At 46.2% G+C, this 22528-nt stretch overlaps 1 protein-coding gene across 12 annotated transcripts in view; it reads right to left on the bottom strand.

Annotated features, from left to right (window-relative positions):
• Positions 1-1022: 1022 nt before the first annotated feature.
• The window catches only part of LOC140729743 (liprin-beta-2-like), a 220114-nt gene continuing 198608 nt past the window's right edge, over positions 1023-22528 (bottom strand). For 5 of the 12 annotated variants that reach the window (XM_073049888.1, XM_073049893.1, XM_073049890.1 and 2 more), the window contains 7 exons: positions 19561-19649; positions 17997-18119; positions 15457-15582; positions 12333-12521; positions 11802-11981; positions 5609-5674; positions 1040-2547 (listed from right to left, as the gene is read on the bottom strand). In XM_073049888.1, coding sequence (XP_072905989.1) covers positions 2515-2547; positions 5609-5674; positions 11802-11981; positions 12333-12521; positions 15457-15582; positions 17997-18119; positions 19561-19649 — 806 coding nt within the window. In that variant the 3' untranslated portion in view covers positions 1040-2514. Of the gene's footprint in view, positions 2548-5608; positions 5675-9020; positions 11982-12332; positions 12522-15456; positions 15583-17996; positions 18120-19560; positions 19650-22528 lie in introns of those variants that run through there. The other 7 variants (XM_073049886.1, XM_073049896.1, XM_073049892.1 and 4 more) reach the window with 5 other exon arrangements.

The following is a 22528-nucleotide window of genomic DNA, read 5'->3' as shown; positions in this document are numbered from 1 at the left end:
GTGTGGGGATTAGGAAGTCAGGGCAGGGTTTGGACAGTAATGGGTGATCACCACGAGAAGTGTGGGGATTAGAAATTCAGGGCAGGGTTTGGACAGTAATGGGTGATCACCACGAGAGGTGTGGGGATTAGGAAGTCAGGGCAGGGTTTGGACAGTAATGGGTGATCACCACGAGAGGTGTGGGGATTAGGAAGTCAGGGCAGGCTTTGGACAGTAATGGGTGATGACCATGAGAGGTAAGGGGATTAGGAAGTCAGGGCAGGGTTTGGACAGTAATGGGTGATCACCACGAGAGGTGTGGGGATTAGGAAGTCAGGGCAGGGTTTGGACAGTAATGGGTGATCACCACGAGAGGTAAGGGGATTAGGAAGTCAGGACAGGGTTTGGACAGTAATGGGTGATCACCACGGGAGGTAAGGAGATTAGGAAGTCAGGGCAGGGTTTGGACAGTAATGGGTGATCACCACGAGAGGTGTGGGGATTAGGAAGTCAGGGCAGGGTTTGGACAGTAATGGGTGATCACCACGAGAGGTGTGGGGATTAGGAAGTCAGGGCAGGCTTTGGACAGTAATGGGTGATCACCACAAGAGGTGTGGGGATTAGGAAGTCAGGGCAGGGTTTGGACAGTAATGGGTGATCACCACGAGAGGTAAGGTGATTAGGAAGTCAGGGCAGGCTTTGGACAGTAATGGGTGATCACCACGAGAGGTGTGGGGATTAGAAATTCAGGGCAGGCTTTGGACAGTAATGGGTGATCACCACGAGAGGTGTGGGGATTAGGAAGTCAGGGCAGGGTTTGGACAGTAATGGGTGATCACCACGAGAGGTGTGGGGATTAGGAAGTCAGGGCAGGCTTTGGACAGTAATGGGTGATGACCACGAGAGGTAAGGGGATTAGGAAGTCAGGGCAGAGTTTGGACAGTAATGGGTGATCACCACGAGAGGTGTGGGGATTAGGAAGTCAGGGCAGGGTTTGGACAGTAATGGATGATCACCACGAGAGGTGTGGGGATTAGGAAGTCAGGACAGGGTTTGGACAGTAATGGGTGATGACCACGAGAGGTAAGGGGATTAGGAAGTCAGGGCAGGGTTTGGCCAGTAATGGGTGATCACCACGAGAGGTGTGGGGATTAGGAAGTCAGGACAGGCTTTGGACAGTAATGGGTGATCACCACGAGAGGTGTGGGGATTAGGAAGTCAGGGCAGGGTTTGGACAGTAATGGGTGATCACCACGAGAGGTGTGGGGATTAGGAAGTCAGGGCGGGGTTTGGACAGTAATGGGTGATCACCACGAGAGGTAAGGGGATTAGGAAGTCAGGACAGGCTTTGGACAGTAATGGGTGATCACCACGAGAGGTGTGGGGATTAGGAAGTCAAGACAGGGTTTGGACTGTAATGGGTGATCACCACGAAAGTTGTGGGGATTAGGAAGTCAGGGCAGGGTTCCCCTGTGGCCATTCCCCTCAGCAACGTACACCTCTTTGGATGCTGCTGGGATGAATAACCCATTGGGGATGGCAGCAGCTGCCAGGCAGGTGGCACAGTGGTCAGCGATGAGGCTCGACAAGGAAAGCTGAAATCAGAATGTGCAGTAGGTATAGAGGACTTGATAGAGGGACAGAAAGGAGATTCTGTGGCTGCAAAAGAAACACCAGGATGATGTGTTGCCTCCCGGGTGCCAGGGTCCAGGGTGTATCAGAGTGGGTTCAGGATATTCTCAAGGGGGAGGGTGAACAGACAGTGGTTGTGGTGCATATTGGCACCAATGACATAGGCAGAAAAGGGGAAGAGGTTCTACGAAGTGAGTATATAGAGGTAGGAAAGAGGCTGATGAGAAGGACATCCAAGGTTATAATCTCTAAGTCACTCCCTGTGCCACGGGCTAGTGTAGATAGGAATGGGATGATAGCCCAGATGAATGAGTAGCTGAGGAGATGGTACAGGGGACTGGGTTTCACATCCTTGGACCAGGCTGTTTGCTGTTGCTACTCAGGACAGATTAAACTAGTTTTGCAGAGGGCTGGGAACCAGAGCACCAGGTCAGTATGGAAAGGATTGGACCAGAAGGTTGAAAGACACGTGGATGTAAGGAAGATGGAGGGATATGGATATTGTGTAGGTAGGAGGGAATGGTGTTCAGGCGTTTTTGATTTGCTTTTTAGCTGGTTCAGCACGACATTGTGGGTCGAATGGCCTGTCTGTCCTGTGCTGCACTGTTCTAGTTCTATAACGCCGATTCTGAATTTTCACTCCCAGTGCAAACCATTCTACACGTAATGCACCTTCTTACTCTGACTTCTCTCCTTCCTCTCCAGACCTGATGAAGGGTCTCAGCCCAAAGCATCGACTGTTTATTCTTTTCCATAGATGCTGTCTGGCCTGCTGAGTTCCTCCAGCGTTTTGTGTGTGTTGCTCTGTTCATCATGTTTTGAGAGGTCAGAGGCCAGAGAATGAATTCTTGGCAATGATGTCAGTGTCTCACCTCCTCTTGGCTTGTGACTGACACTTTGAACCTATGTTGGCACTTCATCTTGTGTTAGCAGGGTCTACAACCAAGGTTGATAGGTACAGTTAGACCTTTAATTACATTGGACACGAATGGAGGGTGGACATTTATGTTAGGTTTTGTAGTACAGCAATTACATCAGACAGTGAGATACACTCAGTGCCACTTCATTAGGTACACCTGCTCATTAATGCAAATATCTAATCAGCCAATCATGTGGCAGCAACTCAGTTCAGAGAAGCATGCAGACATGGGCAAGAGGTTCAGTTGTTCAGACCAAACATCAGAATGGGGAAGAAATGTGCTCGAAGTGACTTTGACCATGGAATGATTGTTGGTGCCAGACAGGGTGGTTTGAGTATCTCAGAAACTGCTGATCTCCTGGGAGTTTCATGCACAACAGTCTCTGGTGTTTATAGAGAATGGTGAGAGAAACAAAAAACATCCAGTGAGCAGCAGTTCTGTGGATGAAGATCCCTTGTCAACGAGAGAGGTCAGAGGAGAATGGCCAGACTGGTTCAAGCTGAGAAGCAGACGACAGTAACTCAGACAACCACGTGTTACAACAGTGGTGTTCTGAAGAGCATCTCTGAACACACAACACGACAGACCTTGAGGCTGATGTGCTGCAGCAGCAGAAAATCTCGCTGGGCTCCAGGCCTGTATCTAATGAAGTGGCCACTTGAGTGTACGGAGCAGCACAGAAGCACAGCAGTTAGTGTAAGAATTCACAGCACTTAGTGATCACCTCAACAACAGAGCCACCACGGGACACCTCTTGCACTCCATGGACGTGTCCCCAGTTGTGGTTTCTTGCACCAGTGTTTTGCACAGACTCTATCTATCAGATGTTCATTGGTTCAGAGCTCTGCTCCATGAGGTTTACGTGACCCTGCACTGAGCTGAGGCTGCGGCCTGCAGCTGGTGAATCACCTTTCTGTGAGCTTCAGTTCCGAATGCCATTTGCTCACTTTTATCGTTCGCACAGTTTGTTTTTCTTCCTCTCTGCACATTGGGCGTTCGACGGTCTTCTTTTATTTTAATGGGTTCTATTGGGTTTCTTTGTTTTGTAGCTGTCTGTAAGGAGATGAATCTCAAGGTTGTATAAAGTATACATACTTTGATCTTTGAAACATTGAAAGGTACATTGAAATCCTAATGAAGGGTCTCGGCCAGAAATGTCAACTCTACTCTTTCATAGTTGCTACCTGGCCTGCTGAGTTCCTCCAGTATTTTTGACCATAAGACCACAAGACATCGGAGCAGAATTAGGCCATTCAGCCCATTGAGTCTGCTTCACCGTTCCAACATGTCTGATCCTGAATCCCACTCAACCCCATACACCTGTCTTCTCGCCATGTCCTTTGATGCCCTGACCAATCGGGAAATAATCAACTTTCATCTTAAAAATACCCACGGACCTGGTCGCCACCGCAGTCTGTGGTAGAGCATTCCACAGATTCACTACTGTCTGGCTAAAAGGTCACCCTTCACTTTTGAGGCTGCGCTCTGTCATTCTGGATATCCCCACCAAAGGAAGCATCCTCTCCACATCCATTGAGTCTAGTCCTTTCAACATTCAATAGGTTTCATTGAGATCCCCCCCATATTCTTCTGAATTCCAGTGAGTACAGGCCAGTGTGCGTTGCTTGGATTACAAGCATCTGCAGATTTTCTTTTACTTGCGATTGAAATGCACAGTTTGTGTCAAATCAAATCAGTGAGTATCATGTATGGGGGGGGGCAGCCTGCAGTGTTATTACACTTCCGGTACCAACATAGTATGCCCACAACTCATTAACTCTAACTCACACGTCTTCGGACTGTGGGAGGAAACTGGAGCTCACGGAGGAAACCCACAGAGAATGTGCAAACTTCTTACAGACAACGGTGGGTATTGAACCGCCGGTGACAGACAACGGTGGGTATTGAACCGCCGGTGACAGACAACGGTGGGTGTTGAACCGCCGGTGACAGACAACGGTCGGTATTGAACCACCGGTGACAGACAACGGTGGGTGTTGAACCACCGGTGACAGACAACGGTGGGTGTTGAACCGCCGGTGACAGACAACGGTGGGTGTTGAACCGCCGGTGACAGACAACGGTGGGTATTGAACCGCCGGTGACAGACAACGGTGGGTGTTGAACCGCCGGTGACAGACAACGGTCGGTGTTGAACCGCCGGTGACAGACAACGGTCGGTGTTGAACCGCCGGTGACAGACAACGGTCGGTGTTGAACCGCCGGTGACAGACAATGGTGAGTGTTGAACCGCCGGTGACAGACAACGGTCGGTATTGAACCGCCGGTGACAGACAACGGTGGGTATTGAACCGCCGGTGACAGACAACGGTGGGTGTTGAACCGCCGGTGACAGACAACGGTGGGTGTTGAACCGCCGGTGACAGACAACGGTGGGTGTTGAACCGCCGGTGACAGACAACGGTGGGTGTTGAACCGCCGGTGACAGACAACGGTCGGTGTTGAACCGCCGGTGACAGACAACGGTCGGTGTTGAACCGCCGGTGACAGACAACGGTCGGTGTTGAACCGCCGGTGACAGACAATGGTGAGTGTTGAACCGCCGGTGACAGACAACGGTCGGTGTTGAACCACCGGTGACAGACAATGGTGGGTGTTGAACCGCCGGTGACAGTCAACGGTGGGTGTTGAACCGCCGGTGACAGACAATGGTCGGTATTGAACCGCCGGTGACAGACAATGGTCGGTGTTGAACCGCTGGTGACAGACAACGGTCGGTGTTGAACCGCTGGTGACAGACAATGGTGAGTGTTGAACCACTGGTGACAGACAATGGTCGGTATTGAACCGCCGGTGACAGACAACGGTGGGTATTGAACCACTGGTGCTGCAGTAGCATTACAGTAACCACAAAGCCCATTCTGTCATGCTTACAACTCTGACAAGCTACCTGGTTACACACAGCACTGCAGATGTTAGTCCGTGTTAGGACAGATACAGGCTTGGTCTTCACACCAGACATGGATGTTAGGCACGATGAACTTTGAGTACACTGAGTAGTCCCCAAGGCTGCACGCACGAGCCATGAGGTAACTTCACCTGCATGCCTTCCTCACCGTGAGGTTGTTGATGCCCTTGGAGAATGCCCCAATCTGTTGGACTGTCCTCTCAGAATCTTCCACCTGTAAAACCACATCTGCATCAACAATGAATCATAACAGAGTACAGGGTCAATGGCAGGATTGTTAGCAATGTGGAGGAACAGAGGGAACGTGGGGTCCATGTGCATAGATCCCTCAAAGTTGCTGCACAAGTCAGTAGGGTTAAGATGGTGTATGGTGTGTTGGCCTTTATTAGTCAGGGGATTGAGTTCAAGACCCACGAGGTAATGTTGCAGCTCTATAAAGTCCTGGTTAGCCACACTTGGAATATTATACTCAGTTCTGGTCGCCTCGTTATAGGAAGGATGTGGGAGTATTACAGAGGGTGCAGAGGAGATTTACCAGGATGCTCTCTGGACTAAATCACATTTCTTATGAGGACAGGCTGGAAGATCTAGGTGTCTTCTCTCTGGAGAAAAAGAGGATGTGAACTGAGGTGTAGAAGATGATAAGAAGTATGGTCAGGCAGAGACATTTTCTAAAGTGGCTAATATAAGGAGAGATAATTTTAAGGTGATTGGAGAAAAGTATAGAGGAATGGCAGAGTGGTGGGTCTGTGGAACGTGCTGCCAGGGGTGGTGATAGAGACAGATACATTAAGGATATTTGGGAGACTCTTAGATAGCCTGTAAGGCACAGGAGCAGAATTTGGCCTATTGAGTCTTTTCTGCCAAGGCTGATTTATTATCCCTCTCAACCCCATTCTCCTTCCTTCTCCCTGTAACTTTTGATGCCCTGACTAATTGAGAACCTATCAACCTCTGCATTAAATATTCCCAAAGACTTGGCCTCCACAGCTGCCTGTGGCAAAGAATTCCACAGATTCACCACCCTCTTGCTTAAGAAATTCATCCGCATCTCTGTTCTAAATGGACATCTCTCTACTCCGAGGCTGTGCCCTCTGGTCCTAGACTCTCCTACTATAGGAAACATCTTCTCCACATCCACTCTATCTAGGCCTTTAAATATTGATGCACCATCAATAACTCACGCTGAGACTTAGGAAGTGAGATATCGGCTTTTATTGACTGGAAGAACAACACTACATCCTGGGAAAATGAGGGAGAGCAGCAGACCACAGTCGCCTTTATACAGGGGTCTGTGGGAGGAGCCACAGGAGCAGTCAGCAGGGTCTGTGGGAGGAGCCACAGGAGCAGTCAGACAGGTATATCTAGTTCACCACAAATATTCAATAGGTTTCAATGAGATACCCCTTCATTCTTCTACATTCCATCCAGTAAAGGCCCAAAGCCATCAAAACACTCCACAGTATAACACACTCTTAGGTACCTGTGTGGGCATAAGCACATTAGACAAAGGAGCAAGAAGAGATCATGAAGAGATCCCACCCACCCTGCTCATTGACTGTTTGTCCCTGTATCATCCACGCCAAGACCACCAGACTCAAAAACAGTTACCTTCCACAAGCAGTGAGGCTGATCAACACCTCCACCCACCAACCCACCCCTCCACACCCCCCCACCACTACTTACACAACAGCCGCTCCTCTCCTCAGTCCCTCATCACCCTTTCCCTCCATTCACTGTCCCTTTACACTGGCACTCCACACCTCATACCTACACTGACGCATTCCTCTCCACAGTCCTTCACCACCCCCTTCATCCCCCCCATTCACTGTCCCTTTACACTGACACGCTACACCTCATACCCACACTGAGGCATTTCTCTCCACAGTCCTTCACCACCCCCTTCATCCCCCCCATTCACTGTCCCTTTACACTGACACAACACACCTCATACCCACACTGACATAGCTGCGCTTTCAGAAGCCCTGCTTCTGCCTAGAAGAGTTCCCTTTGCCAAGGGACATTTTGTCATTTTATCATTCCCAGTATCTAGCATTACTTTGGTATGTACAGTGCATGCAATCAGTCTTTGTATAGAAGCTAATCTTATGAGTACACAGCCACACTTAACAGCTACTCTACATTGTGGGTTTTTATAGGATTGCTTTTATCTTTATTTTGTTCTTTATGCTTAGTGTTTTTTATGCTGCATTGGTCTGAAGTAACCAATAGTCTCCCTATTTTTTCACAGCTGCGCAGACTAACCATTGCTTTGAGCAGGAAATTTTTGTATAGCCTTAAAACTGTGGCATTTTAAGTGTCAACACGAGGAAATCTGCAGATGCTGGAAATTCAGGCAACACACACAAAATGCTGGTGGAACACAGCAGGCCAGGCAGCATCTATAGGAAGAAGCACTGTTGACGTTTCGGGCCAAGACCCTTCGTCAGGACTAACTTTACAATACTTGATAGGTTTCAGTGAGATCCCCTCATTCTTCCACATTCCAGTGAGTACAGGTTGTAGAGTCTTCAAACACTCGTCATACGTTTAGATGGCACAGAAAGAAAAGGCTTTCATTGTGACGTGGTTCATCGGGCAATAGTAATCTGATTGCTAGCTAGCAGGAAAATGGCGATATGCAAATTGGTGCCTCATGAATGCACAGAGAACTGATAAAATAACATACTCCACAGTGTAACACACTCCTAGGTACCTGTGCCTGGATAGGAACATCAGGCATAGAAACAAGACTAGCAATATCATGAAAGATCCCAACCACCCTGTTCATGGACTGTTTGTCCCACTCCTCATCAGGGAGGAGGCTACAGAGCATCCATGTCTGGAGCACCAGACTCAAAAACAGTTACTTTCCCCAAGCAGTAAGGCTGATCAACACCTCCACCCACTAACCCACTCTCCACACCCTCAGTCATCACTACATACACATCACCCACTCACCCCCCCCCATACACTGCCACTTTATGCTTACACCGCACACCTTCTACCTACAATGACAGACACCATCCTGTTATGTTTCTGTGGCTCTCTATTATTCCATGTGTCAAGCAAACAAAAAAGAATCAGGCTATTCAGCCCATCAGGCCCCTTCTGGTGCCTATACCCCATCTGCCACCCCTCTCTATCTTGTTGCATTCCTCCTGCTCCTCCCACACAGACAGCAACGGCCACTTCCCAGGGCAGAGTCTCACTCCTGACCCCTATCCTTATAACAACTTCTCTCCATTTGCACACGCACACACACAAACTCACTTCTTCATTGGCTCATCACCCCTGGGCACAGGCCAACGACAGCAGCTCACCAGAATCCTCTGTCCTAAGGCCAGTTCTTAATGTTGTCTCCAGATGTAGCCCATCTTCTTGGTGTATCCTTCCTTTCCCAGGGATGAGGCCTTTGGAGCTTCTGTTGGCATTCCTGTAGCTCCGGATTTTTACGGGATGGCGTTGCTAGTCCCATGCCCAACCCCCTCCTTCGGGCCCTCCATGGTGGAGTTACACACGCACACACACTCCCACATGAAATGGAAACAGTACCAGACTTGCTAATAAAAAAACCTCTTTATTTGTGATTTTACAAAAATTAAAACATTTTTGCATATATTTTATAACATCTGAGATTTCCCACAGTAAGTTTTTAAATAAAAAATATCTTTAAGAAACTACCCAGTGGTGTTGAAGTAAAAGACAATAAACCCAATAGGAATATTTATGTAAATATATAAGAATATCATTTTCAGAATTTGAGGTTAATTACCTTTTCTTTAGAAAGTGAGGTTTATCAGAACCAATTTGCATGTTAAATTTAACTGGTTAAGTGTTTTCAGTTATTTTCTTGGCCTGGCTGGGCTAGAAAACTGTGTGTCTCTGAATTTTCACAAAGTTCGATAGATGTGTAGTGGAGAGTATATTGACTGGCTGCATCACAGTCTGGTATGGAAACACCAATGCCATTGAAAGGAAAGTAGTGGATAAACTATGGCCCAGTCCATCATGGATAATTTCTTCCTTAGAGCACATCTACACAAAGCATTGTCACGGGAGAGTAGCATCCATTATCAGGGACTCCCACTACCCGGAACATGCTCTCTTCTGGCTGCTGCCATCAGGAAGAAGGTACAGGAGCCTCAGGGCTCACACCACCAGGTTCAGGAACAGTTATTACGCCTCAACCATCAGGCTCTTGAACCAGTGGGGATAACTTCACTCGCCCCATTATTGAAATGTTCCCACAGCCAATGGAATCACTTTCAAGGGCTCTCAATATTTATCTCATAATCATGCTCTCAATATTTATTCCTCATTTATTTATTATTTTTATATCTTTCTTTTTGCATTTGAACAGTTTGTGTCTTTTGCACTCTGGTTGAATGCCTAAGTTGGACAATCCTTCCCCGATTCTGTTATGGTTATTATCCTATTGAGTATGTCTGCAAGACAATGAATCTCAGGCCTGGATATGGTGGCAGATATGTACTTTGATAATAAATTTACTTTGAACATCAGAAATGGGAGCAAGCCTAGGCCAAGAAGATGCTGGTTTCTGTTCTGCTACTGAGAAAGGTCATGTCTGACACTAACCTCAGTGACAATTTTCTTGTACTAACCCCATACTCCTTTTTTCCATTGGAAGGTAAATAATATTGAATATTACAGCTGCTTTCTGCCTCTACCACTACTCCTGACAGTGCACCCAACACTCCGGGTAAAAAACTTGAGTGAAGATTAACCAGTGCAAGTGTGCCATTCTGGATAAAATCACACTTACACATCAGGGAATATATTTATTATTTATTTTATAAAGTATGCACTAGGGGGATCAGCTTCACAGTAACATAAAAAGCCACACAGAGAATTTATGAATTGTGCTCCCAAAATATATCTTTGAGTTTTGGAATACTTTGTGTGGATTTTCACATGTTAAATCGGACCATGCCCTCACCAAGAGGGCTAGGAAGGAAAATGGCCCAGCGAAATCATGATAATCCTACGACAGTGACATGAGAACAATCTAGTGGGGAAGCCAATGTTTTCAACAGCAGAGAGAGACACAAAGGTTTCTCTCCAAGTACAATCCCATCCTATCATGAGTGGAATCGCAATCTGCAGATTTACCAGAAGAATTTAATTTTAGAGAACCCTATTAGAGGTTCGGGAATAAAAATATTGAGATTCTCAATAAAAGTATTGAGATTCTCCGAATGTCATTTAGCATCTGTGAAGAGAGAGGGATCAAAGATGGTTGAGAACAGATATCAGCCCTGTAGATGCTGCCTTTCTCTCTCTGTAGATGCTGCCTGACCTGCCGAGTATTTTCTTCCTTTTCTTCTGCTATCCAGCATCCATGAAATTTGGCATTTTTCTTGGATTAAGGTGGTTACTAGCGAGGAGGGGCTTTGACAGTCTAGGAAAACCTGGTTTTTTGCTATTTCTCTGTCCCTACACTAGCTAGGAGTGGGGGGTGGGGGAGATGAGAGGGGTTGGTGAATTCACAGATAGTGTCTTATTAGATAAGGAAGATCCAAGCACTGTGATAACCGTAGTTTCCCACCCACTCAGTCTAACATGATGCCTCCGGTACTTCTGAGCCTCAGCAGAACTTCTCACCCCAAAACAAGAACCAGCATGCAATCCTCTGGCAAATTTCCTCCCACACCCACCTGCAGTGCCCAGGAAAACTGCACCGCAGGCAGAGTGGGAACCGGAAACCTCTGCGGGAAGAGTTGAGGCAGAAACGGCTCCCCCGCACCCTTCCTGTTCCAACGGACCCACTCCACTCAACATGACCCAAGCAGTAGTCCGAAAAACTTGATTACTAAATTATAAATATAAAATATATCCCATTGCACTCAACTAGAACACTTTACAATGACTTCAATCATCTAAAATTATACCGTATAAAACGCGCAGACCTGGCTCATCCTGCTAAAAAACATATCCTGCCAAATCCGTACAAAAATCACTTTGGTTTCATACACATACACACAGAGACAGAGGTATGTATGTTTACACATGTACATACACACACACACACAGAGCCAGGCACACATGTGTACACACAACCATAGGGCACCCATGTGTGTATACACACACACACACACACACACGCACACGTTTGGGCACACTTGACGCAGGTTTCTCTGAAGTCGAAGTTAACAAACACGTTTTGCTTGTCGGTGAGGTGTGATCTCTGCCAGCACACTGGGATTGCTGGAAGGCCTTCTCCCTGATTTTGTTAGTGTGTTAAGGCCCAGTGCGAGTTTGGCCAGACTTGGCCAATTTATAGCACACTTGTGAAGATGTCAGCATTCCAGGTTCCTCACCTGGCCCAGTCGGCTCAAGTCCTTGTCGGCCACGGCCTTCCGCGGCCTGGAGCCGCCGCTGTTCTGCTGGGAGCCGTTGGCTGCCGGCTGCATGAAGTCCATGGGGCAGATGTAGTCATTGCTTTCATCGACCTTCTTCTTCCTCAGATTCCCAAAGTGTGAGAAACTGAGTCTCTTTGGCTGGACGCAGAAAGACAGAGAAAAATCTTGGTTACTTTGTGAGTGAGGGACGGAGAGACAGAGAGAGACTGGGGAGATGGTGAGAGAGGACAGAGAGTGGAGGGAGAGGGAGAGAGAATCACAGAGGGAAGTAAGGGAGAGGGGAAGCAAGAGAGAAAGGTACACACACAGGGAGAGAAAGAGGATCACAGAGAAAAGGAGGAGGAGAGGAGGAGAGAAAAGCAGAGGCGGAGAGAAAGAGTGGGTAGAAAATAATAGGCAAAGAGAGACAAATAGACAGGGAGAGGGAGGGAGAGAGAGGGAGGGAGAGGGAGGGGGAGAGGGAGAGGGAGAGGAAGAGAGTTTGCTTACCCTCACTTTTGCCGTGGTATTCAGTGGCATGTAGTTACTGGACTCTATTAACTCCCTCTTTTCCTGCTGAGCTTCAGGACCTATAAGCAGGTTGAAGTGTGTAGTCAGGTGCCTTCGAAGTAAAGTCTTCTGTGGTGGGATGTTCAGGAGCAAAGCCAATGTTTCAGAGTTAAATCGTGGTTCCAAGATCTGCATCGGAACAAGGAGTTGTTAAAAGATGGAGTTCATTGGACCAGGAGGGCCCACCCTCTTCCACCCTTGTCTAAGTGTGATTTTGTGTCTCTTCCTGTCTGTTTCTTTCCCTCCCTTCTCCCCTAAGCATGATTCTCTCTTTTATCCTCATTCCATCTGCTTTGTACTCTCTCACTCCCTCTCCCTTTCTCTGTCTGTCTCTTTCCTCCTCCCCTACCTCTCTTTCTCACACACTGATTTCTCTTTCCCTCTCCCAGTAACCTTTGACACCCTGGCTAATCAAAAACCTATCAACCTCCATTTTAAATATACCCAATAACTCGGCTTCCACAGCCACCTGTGGCGCTGAATTCCACAGATTCACCACCTCATCTCTGTTCTACTGGACATCCCTCCATTCTGAGGTTGTGCCCTCTGGTCCTAGATTCACCCACAGTTGGAAACATCCTCTCCGCATCCACCCTGTCCAGACTTTTCAATATTCAATAGGTTTCAATGAGATCCCTCTTCATTCTACCGAAGTTCAGGCCCAGAGCTATCAAATGCTCTTCATACAGTAACCCTTTCATACCTGGGATCATTCTGGTGAACTTCCTCTGGACCCTTTCCAACACCAGCACGTCCTTTAGTTAGACGAAGTGTTTGCTGAGTTCCTCCAGCATTATTTATTTTTATTTTGAAATACAGCGCGATTATAGGTCCTTCTGGCCTAACGAACCCATGCAGTTCAATTACATCCTGTGTCCAAATAACCTACTAACTCATATGTCTTTGAAATGTGGGCGGAAACCCACGCAGTCACAGGGAGAACATACAAACTCCTTACAGTCAGTGGCAGGAATTGAACCTGCATCACTGGTGCTGAAAATCGATGCACTAGCCACTATGCTGCCGTGCCATCCACATTCAGTGCACGTTGCTTTGTTATACAGACGAAACGTGGCTTTGAGGCTTTTTTACTCAATACCCTGACCATTGAAGGCATGCATTCTTTAACGCCCAAACTACTTGTGTCATCACTTTGAGGTAGCTATGATCTTACACCTCTGTACATCTGTATGTCCTCCTCCCAATCTCCTCCACCTCATCCAGCCTTCATCCTTCAGAGATATCTGCTTCTATTCTTTCATAGAACATAACAGCACAGTCCAGGGCCTTTGGCCCAAAATGTTGTGCTGACATTTTAACCTGCTCCAAGATCAATCTAACCCTTCCCTCCAACATAACCCTCCATTTTTCTATCATCTACAGTATGTGTCTATCTGAGAGTCTCTTAATTCTTCCTAATGTATCTGCCTCTACCCTCACCCTTGGCAGCTTGTTCCACACATCCACAACTCTGAGTAAAAATCCCAATTCTGACATTTCACTTACTCTTTTCTCCAATCAGCTTAATATTATGCCTCCTCCTATTTGTCATTTCTAGCCTGAGAAAAAGTCTCTGACTGTCCACTCGATGATGCCTCTTATCATCTTGTACACCTCTTATCAAATCATCCCTCATCCTCTTTCATTCCAAAGAGCAAAGCTCTAGTTCGCTCAATCTATCCTCATTAGACATTCTCTCCAATCCAGGCAGCATCCTGGTAAATCTTTGCACCCTCTCTAAAGCTTCAACATCCTTCCTGTAAAGTTCAAAAGCTGCAAAGTAATGTTGCAGCTCAGTAAAACCCTGGTTAGACCACACTTGGAATATTGTGTTCAGTTCTGGCCACCTCATTAATATCCCTAATGTACCGGCCTTTACCACCACCCCTGGCAGAACATTCAAGGCACCCACCATTCTGTGTTAGAAATTAACCTCTGACATCCTCCCCCAAACATTCCTCCACCCACCTTAAACATACGTTCTCTGGTATTGGCCACTGCCACCCTGGGAAAAAGGAGGTGGCTGTCCACTCTGTTTATGCCTCTAATAATCTCATAAACCTCTATCAAATTGCCTCTCATCCTCTGTTGTTCCAAAGAGAAAATCCCTAGCTCACTAAAACTTTCATCTAACATCAACCAGTCACCAAATCTGCAAGCAGCACGTTCCAGGCACCCAGCACTCGCTGTGTAAAAGAGCTTGCTTGCACATCACCTTTGAGCGTGTCCCCTCTCATCTCAAATGCATGCCCTCGAGTATTAAGACATTTTACCTTTGCGATAAAATTGGCTGTCTACTCTATCCATAATGTAATAACCCTCCGTCAGGTCATCCAGCAAGGATGTAATGTTAAGGCTTTATAAGGCACTTGGAGTATTGGGAGCAGAAAGATGTGCTGGCATTGGAGAGGGTCCAGAGGAGGGTTGTGAAGTGATTCCAGGAATGAAAGGGTTAACATATGAGAAACATTTTGATGGACCATTTAGAACAGAGATTAGGAGGAAGCTCTTTCACCAGGGGACAGTGAATCTGTGGAATTCATTGCCACAGATGGTTGTGGAAGCCAAGTCACTGGGTGTACTTAAAGCGGAGGTTGATAGGTTCTTGATTAGTAAGGGTGCCAAAGCTTACAGGGAGAAGAGTGGAGAATTGAATTGAAACAGGTAATAAATCAGCCTAATTCTGCTCCCATATTTAATGGTGCAAAATGGGTTATTAATTGAGGTGTATGCCTTTGATGTGCTCCGGGGGAGAGGAGCTACACAGTGAAAGGATGCGGGGGTTTCCCCCGGGTGCTCTGGTTTCCTCTCACAGTCAAAGGCGTACCAGTTAGTAGACACATTAGCCATTATAAATTGTCCTGTGATTAGGCTAGGGTTAACTAAATAGGTTGCTGGGCAGCGCAGCTCGTTGTGTTGGAAGGACCTGTTCCACGTTGTATTTCTAAATCAAAGAAATGTAAATACTCTATCTACGCCTCTCCAAATCTAATCAACTTCCATCGGGTCGCCCCTCAGACTCCGCCACTCCAGTTCTTTCTGTGTTCTGAACCGATGCACTTACAACAAGGCCACCGTGGACTCCACTCCCTCGGAGGTTTGGTGCGTACTCCGCGAGATCGACCGACCTCAGCCACTCCATCACGCGGTGGTTGGACCACTGAACCACATCGGATGGCGTGGTGTGATTCTAGACGCAGCCCAGAGGAAAACAGAGCGTTTTACAAAAGCAATAGCAATGTCCCTCAAACTACATCTGAGAGCTCCAATATTTTGTCCCACTTCAGAATCAGGTTTGATATCTCTGACATAAGTCATGAGATGTTTTGTTTTGCAGTAGTAGTACATTTCAATACATTAAAAGCACTATAGACTTATAAAAATAAATAATGCAAAAGACCAGGTGGTGGGATGGAGATACGTCTCTACCAAAGGAGGTCCCTCCGCTGGCCTGCAGATCACCCGTCTTGTACACACTGCCCAAAAGGCAGCAATGGCAAACCACTTCTGTAGAAAAATTTGCCAAGAACAATCACGGTCACCCACGTCATACAACACAGCACATGATGTTGAGCGCAAAAAGCCAGATATGAGATAATGTTCATGGACCATTCAGATATCTGATGGTGGAAGGGAAGAAGCTGTTCTTCGTGCTCCTGTACCTCCTCCCTGATGGTAGTAATGAGAAGAGGGCATGTCCTGGGTGATGAGGATTACCACCTTCTTGAGTCATTGCCTTTTGAAGATGGTGGTGAGGCCAATGCTCGTGATGAAGCTGAGTGAGTCTACAACCCTCTGATAATGCCACATATGGTGAAGGTCTTTAATAATTGTGTTCCTTCTTGCACAAATTATGTATAATTTATGTTAAGTTTATGTTTTTCTTGTGAATGCTGTCTACCTGATGCACTGGGTCCACAATGCTGCTGCAAGTCAGCTTTTCATTGCACACATGGGGTTGTGAACATGGCAATAAACTCAACTTCAAAATGTTCACCAGCCTGTGATGTTTATTTCCATGCAGAATTAACATTTGTGGACTGTGTGGTGTTGGCTGAGGGATTAAATTTGAGCAGAATTCCAGTGAGAATTTCTCTGCTCTTCCAATTGTGCTTCCACGTTCTTTCATATCCTTTAGAGGAGTGAGCAGGACCTCTTTTTTATCCCACTTCCAAACTGGCCATAAGCACAAGAGATTCTGCAGTTGCTGGAAATTCAGAGCAACACAAACAAAATGCTGGAGGAATTCAACAGGTCAGGCAGCATCAATGGAAAGGAATAAACAGTCGACGGTTTGGGCTGACCCTTCATCGGGACTGGAAAGGAAGGGGGAAGACGCCAGAATACACAGGTGGGGTGGGGGAGAAGGAGGACTAGCTAGCTATAAGGTGATAGGTGAAGCCAAGTGGGTAGGAAATGTAAAGGGCTCGAGAGAAAGGAATCTAATAAAGGAGAGTGGACCACCATAGGAGAAAGGGAAGGTGGAGGGACACCGGGGCAGGTGATAGGTAGGTAAGAAGAGGTAAGAGACCAGAGTGAGGAATAGAAGATGAGGAAAGGGGGAGGGTTTTTTTTTTAGTAATTGGAATGAGAAATTAATATTAGAGACTACCCCTGGATGGAATATGAGGTGTTGGTCAGCCTTCTCCCTGAAATGGACTTGGGAAAATGGTGGAGAAGATCTTGAACCCAAGATCCTCTGGCTCAGAAGCAGAAGTCTTCCCCATTGAACAGAACATCATGTGTTTGGCACACTGCAGCCTGGGTGAAACTCTGTCAGGCTGTGCTAGTGATTCCAACAGCTTTACTGGACAGTGTAGAGACTGGAGGAGGTGTGGTGGATCCCCTTGAAAGAGAAATCCAACGGGGTATTTATAATCAAGGGGTGAAGATGGATCAAATGGATGGAAACTGTGTTTATCAGAAGGGTCAAGTGCGTATACCTCTTCAGGAGGCTAAAGAAATTCCGTATGTCTCCATCGATCCTCCCAATTTTAATTTCTGTACCCTAGAGAGCTTCCTTTTGGGATGCATCATGGATTGGTACGACAACCACTTTGCCCACAACTGCAAGAAACTGCAGAGAGTTGTGGACACAACGCAGCTCATAGCCTGCCTCCCTCCATAGACTCTGCCTACATATCCCACTCCCTCAGTAAAGCAGCCAGCATAATCAAAGACCCCGCCAACCCTGGTCACTCTCCCTTCTAACCCTCCCATCGGGCAGAAGATATAAAAGCCTGAAAGCATGTACCACCAGGTTCAAGAACAACTTCTATCCCACTGTTATAAGACAACTAAGTATGTCCCTAATATGATAAGACAGCCTCATGGCTTCAAAATTTAACTTATGAATTTGCAGTTCTCTGCACTTTCTCTGTGACTGTTACACTTTATTCTGCATTGTTAATGTTTTCCCTTGTTCTACCTCAATGCTCTGTGTAATGATCTGATCTATATGAACAGTATGTAAGACAAACTTTACACTGAATCTCCATAAATGTGACAATTGTAAACCAAAACCAGTTCAGAATGAGGTCCTTCAGTTGTGCATCTCATTGACCCTGGATATCAGGTCAATGGAAACCCCCTTTGTTTCCATACCTCATTAGAAGGTCTACGCCGCAGGCAGTTGGGGTGGAACTTATTGGCATGGAGCACATGAATGGCACACTTAATGCTCAGATGATGCAGCTGGCTGGTGACCTTCAGGAACAAGAGGTCATTCTGCAAAAGAATGTGAGAGCTTCTCCATCAGTGTTCTGTATTACGTAGACACAGAACATCAAACAATACAGTACAGTACAGGCCCTTCAGCCCACAATGTTGTGCTGACCTATATAAACCTACTCCAGGTTTAATCTTACCCTTTCCTCCCACATAGCCCTCCATTTTTCAATCTTCCATGTGCCTACTTAAGAGTCTCTTAAATCTCCCAAATGTATCTGCCTCTACCACCATCCCTGGCAGTGTGTTCTACACACCCACCACTCTCAGTGTAAAAATCCTGCCTCTGATATCCAGCCAATATTTTCCTTTATTCACTTAAATCAGATGTCATCTGGTATTGGCCATCATTCCCTGGAGCACAGGAGGATGAGGGGGATTTGATAGAGGTATACTGTACAACATTGGGTGGCAGAGTGGAGATCTAGAGGTGGCAGATCTCTACTAAAGGTGGTGAATGGCACTCCTTTCCTCTGCTAGCCTGCAGGTCACTCTTGGGCAAGGTGTCACACCTGCTTATCCACTCCCCCTCCCCCCTGATCAGGGTCACGTGAAGCCCTGGGAGCAGGTGGTGGATGGTCGTATGAGCAGCTGGTGCATATCACAAGTCCTGGTTATGTGACCACTGACGCCAGGCAGACAATCTCTGAAGAGTATTGATAATGGCTGGGGTCACTGATCTTGTAAAGACACTGCCTAGAAGGTGGCAATGGCAAACCACTTCTGTAGAAAAACTTGTCACGAACAATCATGGCAACGGAAAGATCACTGATTGCACACGAGATACGACACAGCTCATAATGAAGGAATGATACAACGTTATGAGGGGCATCGGCAGGGAAAATGCAAGCAGACCTTTTTCCACTGAGGTTACAACTAGGCACTCTATCTACACCTCTCATGATCTTATTATTGCAGGGGAGGCTAATATGCGGTAAATAGGGATATGGATTGTGCTAAAATGGTAACAGGGAACCACAAAGCCTCAAGGTAGAGACATGGAATGCAACAGCGATGACGTCCTAGTTACAAGACCTTCATTAATTATGTTAGAGCGTGGACCTGCAGTTGTGATAGAAAATTGGATTTTATGTTAGAATAGATGCTCATTTTATTCTAATTTGTTACTTAAGCCTTCCTGTATCCACTATTGTTCCCAAACTGAAGTTTTACTGGTAATTGCATCCACTGCGAATGTAAAAGCTGTGCCAAGTTCATGCTCTGACAGGCCTCCTGGTGCACAAACCTGTAACTTCAAACATCGTCACCGTGCGATCCTTCCATTTGCTCCTACACTTCCATACCTCTATCATCCGATGTTGCTCTGAAGAGAAAAGCCCTAGCTCGCTCAACTTGCTAATCAAATGTTGACACTACGTTGCCCAAGATCCCAGAGTTTACAGTGGGAATGTCAGGGCAGGTTCTGACCCAGTGAACTCACCACGGTGAGGTACTGCAGCATCCGACCGTCCACTCTGCCCTCAGTAAACTGGTCCTTGTACTGAGGCAAGCCGATGTCATCCAGCCAACCTGAGAGGGACAGAGATTGGAAACAGAGGTGAACCAGCAACTGGGACCAGCGAGATTACTGCTGCTTTCCTTTTACAGATCCACCATAGAAAAGAAACCTATCCATATGCATCATGGTCTGGTTCGGCAACTGAGTTCCAATGGCCCCACCAAACTGCACAGGGTTGCGGACACAACTCAGCACATCACAGAAGCCGGCCTACCCTCCATGAACTCTACACTTCTCACTACCTCAGTCAAGCAGCCAGCATGATCAAAGACCCCACCCATCCCAGGCATTCTCTCTTCTCCCCTCTCTCACTGGGCAGAAGATACAAAAGCCTGAAGGCAAGAACCACAAGGCTCGAGGACGGTTCCTACTCCACTGTTATGGGACTATTTCCGTGCAGGCATACTCAATAAATCCATAAGAAGAAAATAACCATAATGGAATCAATGACCTCACAGTCTATCTCATTATAATCTTACATTTTATTGTCTACCTGCACTGAACTTTCTTGTAACTGTTAAACTTTACTCTGCATTCTGTTATTATTTCACCTTGTTCTGTCTCAATGAACCGTGTAATGATCTCATCTGTATGAACAGTGTGCAAGGCAAACTTTTATTTATCCGTTTGGAGATATAGTGCCTCCTTCGAGACATGCTGCCCAGCAACCTACCTATTTAATGATGATGATGATGATGTTGACTCAAGCCTGAGAGGCCAGCGTTGGGCATTTTCGTGCCTATTTAACCCTAGCCTAATCGCAGGCCAATTTACAATGAACAATTATCCTACTAGCACAGGGAAGATGTAAAAAAACACCTTAGAGAGGACACTGGAATTGAACTCTGAACTCCAGTGGCCCGAGCTGTAACAGAGTCGTGCCGACTGCTAGGTCACCATAGATGGCCCAAGGTGGAAATGTCTGATACCAAGAGGCAAGCATTTAATGTGAGAAAAGCTATATTCAAAGGAAATGGTATGTTTTTCATTTATGGATAAAACAGGGCAATGGGTCATTCCACCCCAATGTTTCTATGCTGCTCAATTTCACCCATGTGAGTATTCGACTAACCCATACATCTTTGGAATGTGGGAGGAAACAATCTCCTACCAGCCTGTCTCTCACCTCTCCCCCCTCCTCTTTTTACTGGTCAGTCCCAATACGAGGCCCAACAATAGTAATGCAGTTAGAACGTAAGCCATTATATCCTTCTTCAAGCAAGGAGACCAGAACTGCATGCCGTACTCCAGGTGCAGCCTCACCAGTACCCTGTACAGTTGCAGCATAACCTCCCTGCTCTTAAATTCAATCCCACTAGCAGTGAAGGCCAACATTCCATTTGTCTTCTTGATAGCCTGCTGCACCTGCAAACCAACCTTTTGTGATTCATGCACAAGCACTCCCAAGTCCCTCTGCACAGCAGCATGCTGCAATTTTTTACCATTAAAATAATAATCTGCTCTTCTATTTTTCCTTCCAAAGTGGATGACCTCACATTTACCAACATTGTACTCCATCAGTCAGACCCTTGCCCACTCACTTAACCCATCTATATCTCTCTGCAGATTCTGGGTATCTTCTGCACAATTTGCTTTTCCACTCAATGTAGTATCATCAGCAAACTTAGATATACTACTGTTGGTCCCCTATTCTAGATCATTAATATATATCATGAACACTTGTGAGCCGAGAACTGACCCCTGTGGCACACCACCCACCACTGATTGTCAACCAGAGTAACACCCATGAATCCCAATTCTCTGCTTTCTATGAGTTAACCAATCCTCTATCCGTGCTAATAAATCACCCCCAACTCTATGCATTCTTATCTAATTGATAAGTCTTTTATGTGGCATCTTGACGAACGCCTTCTGGAAATCCAAGTAAGTAATGTCGATCTGTTCCCCTCTATCCACTGCACTCATTATATCTTCAAAGAACTCCAGTAAGTTTGTCAAACAGGACCTGCCTTTGCTGAATCCATGCTGCATCTGTCTGATGGATCCATTTCTTTCCAGATGCCTCGCTATTTCTTCTTTAATGACAGCTTCAAGCATTTTCCCCAACTACTGATGTTAAACTAATTGGCTTATAGGTACCTGCCTTTTGCCTATGTCCTTTTTTGAACAGTGGTGTGACATTCACCGTTTTCCAATCCACCAGGACTTGCCCAGAGTCCAGAGAACTTTGGTAAATTATCACCAAAGCCTCTACTATAACTTGTTATTTCTTTCAGTACCCTGGGATGCATTTCATCAGTACCAGGGGACTTATCTGTCTTCAGGCCCACAAGTTTGCTCACCGCTAGCTCTTTAGTGATAGCTATTGTATTGAGGCCCTCACCTCCCATTGCACCATAACATCTCTCTTTGGCATGTTAGATGTGTCTCCACTGTGAAGATTAACACAAAATAGTCATTCATAGCTCAGCCATTTTCTCATTACCCAGTATCAATTCTCCCTTCTCGTCCTCCAAGGGACCTACATTCACTTTAGCCACCCTTTTTTTCTTTATATAATTATAAAAACTTTTACTATCCATTTCTATATTTTGTGCTGGTTTATTTTCATAATCTAGCTTCCCTTTTTCTCTGTTTATTGCTGGTGCTACTGTAATGTTATTATTCAGTCGCCAATAGACAACTCCCACCAGTGATTTTTTTCCCTTTACTATTCCTAATCTCTACCCAGATGGATTCAACATTCTGCTCCTTAGATTTTATATCGTCACAGGTGGGATTTATATTAGAAAAAATATACGCTAGTTTATCTTTTGACATATGCGCCCTGTGCACCACCTTGAACTGAATCAAGGAGTGAAGGGTGCAAATAGATGAATTGTTAACTAAATGATAAATTTTATTCCACTGATCACCTGAAAGTGAGTCC

Source organism: Hemitrygon akajei, chromosome 6 (assembly GCF_048418815.1).
Source record: "Hemitrygon akajei chromosome 6, sHemAka1.3, whole genome shotgun sequence".
Classification (NCBI taxonomy): domain Eukaryota; kingdom Metazoa; phylum Chordata; class Chondrichthyes; order Myliobatiformes; family Dasyatidae; genus Hemitrygon; species Hemitrygon akajei.
This window is presented reverse-complemented; position numbering and strand designations above follow the sequence as displayed.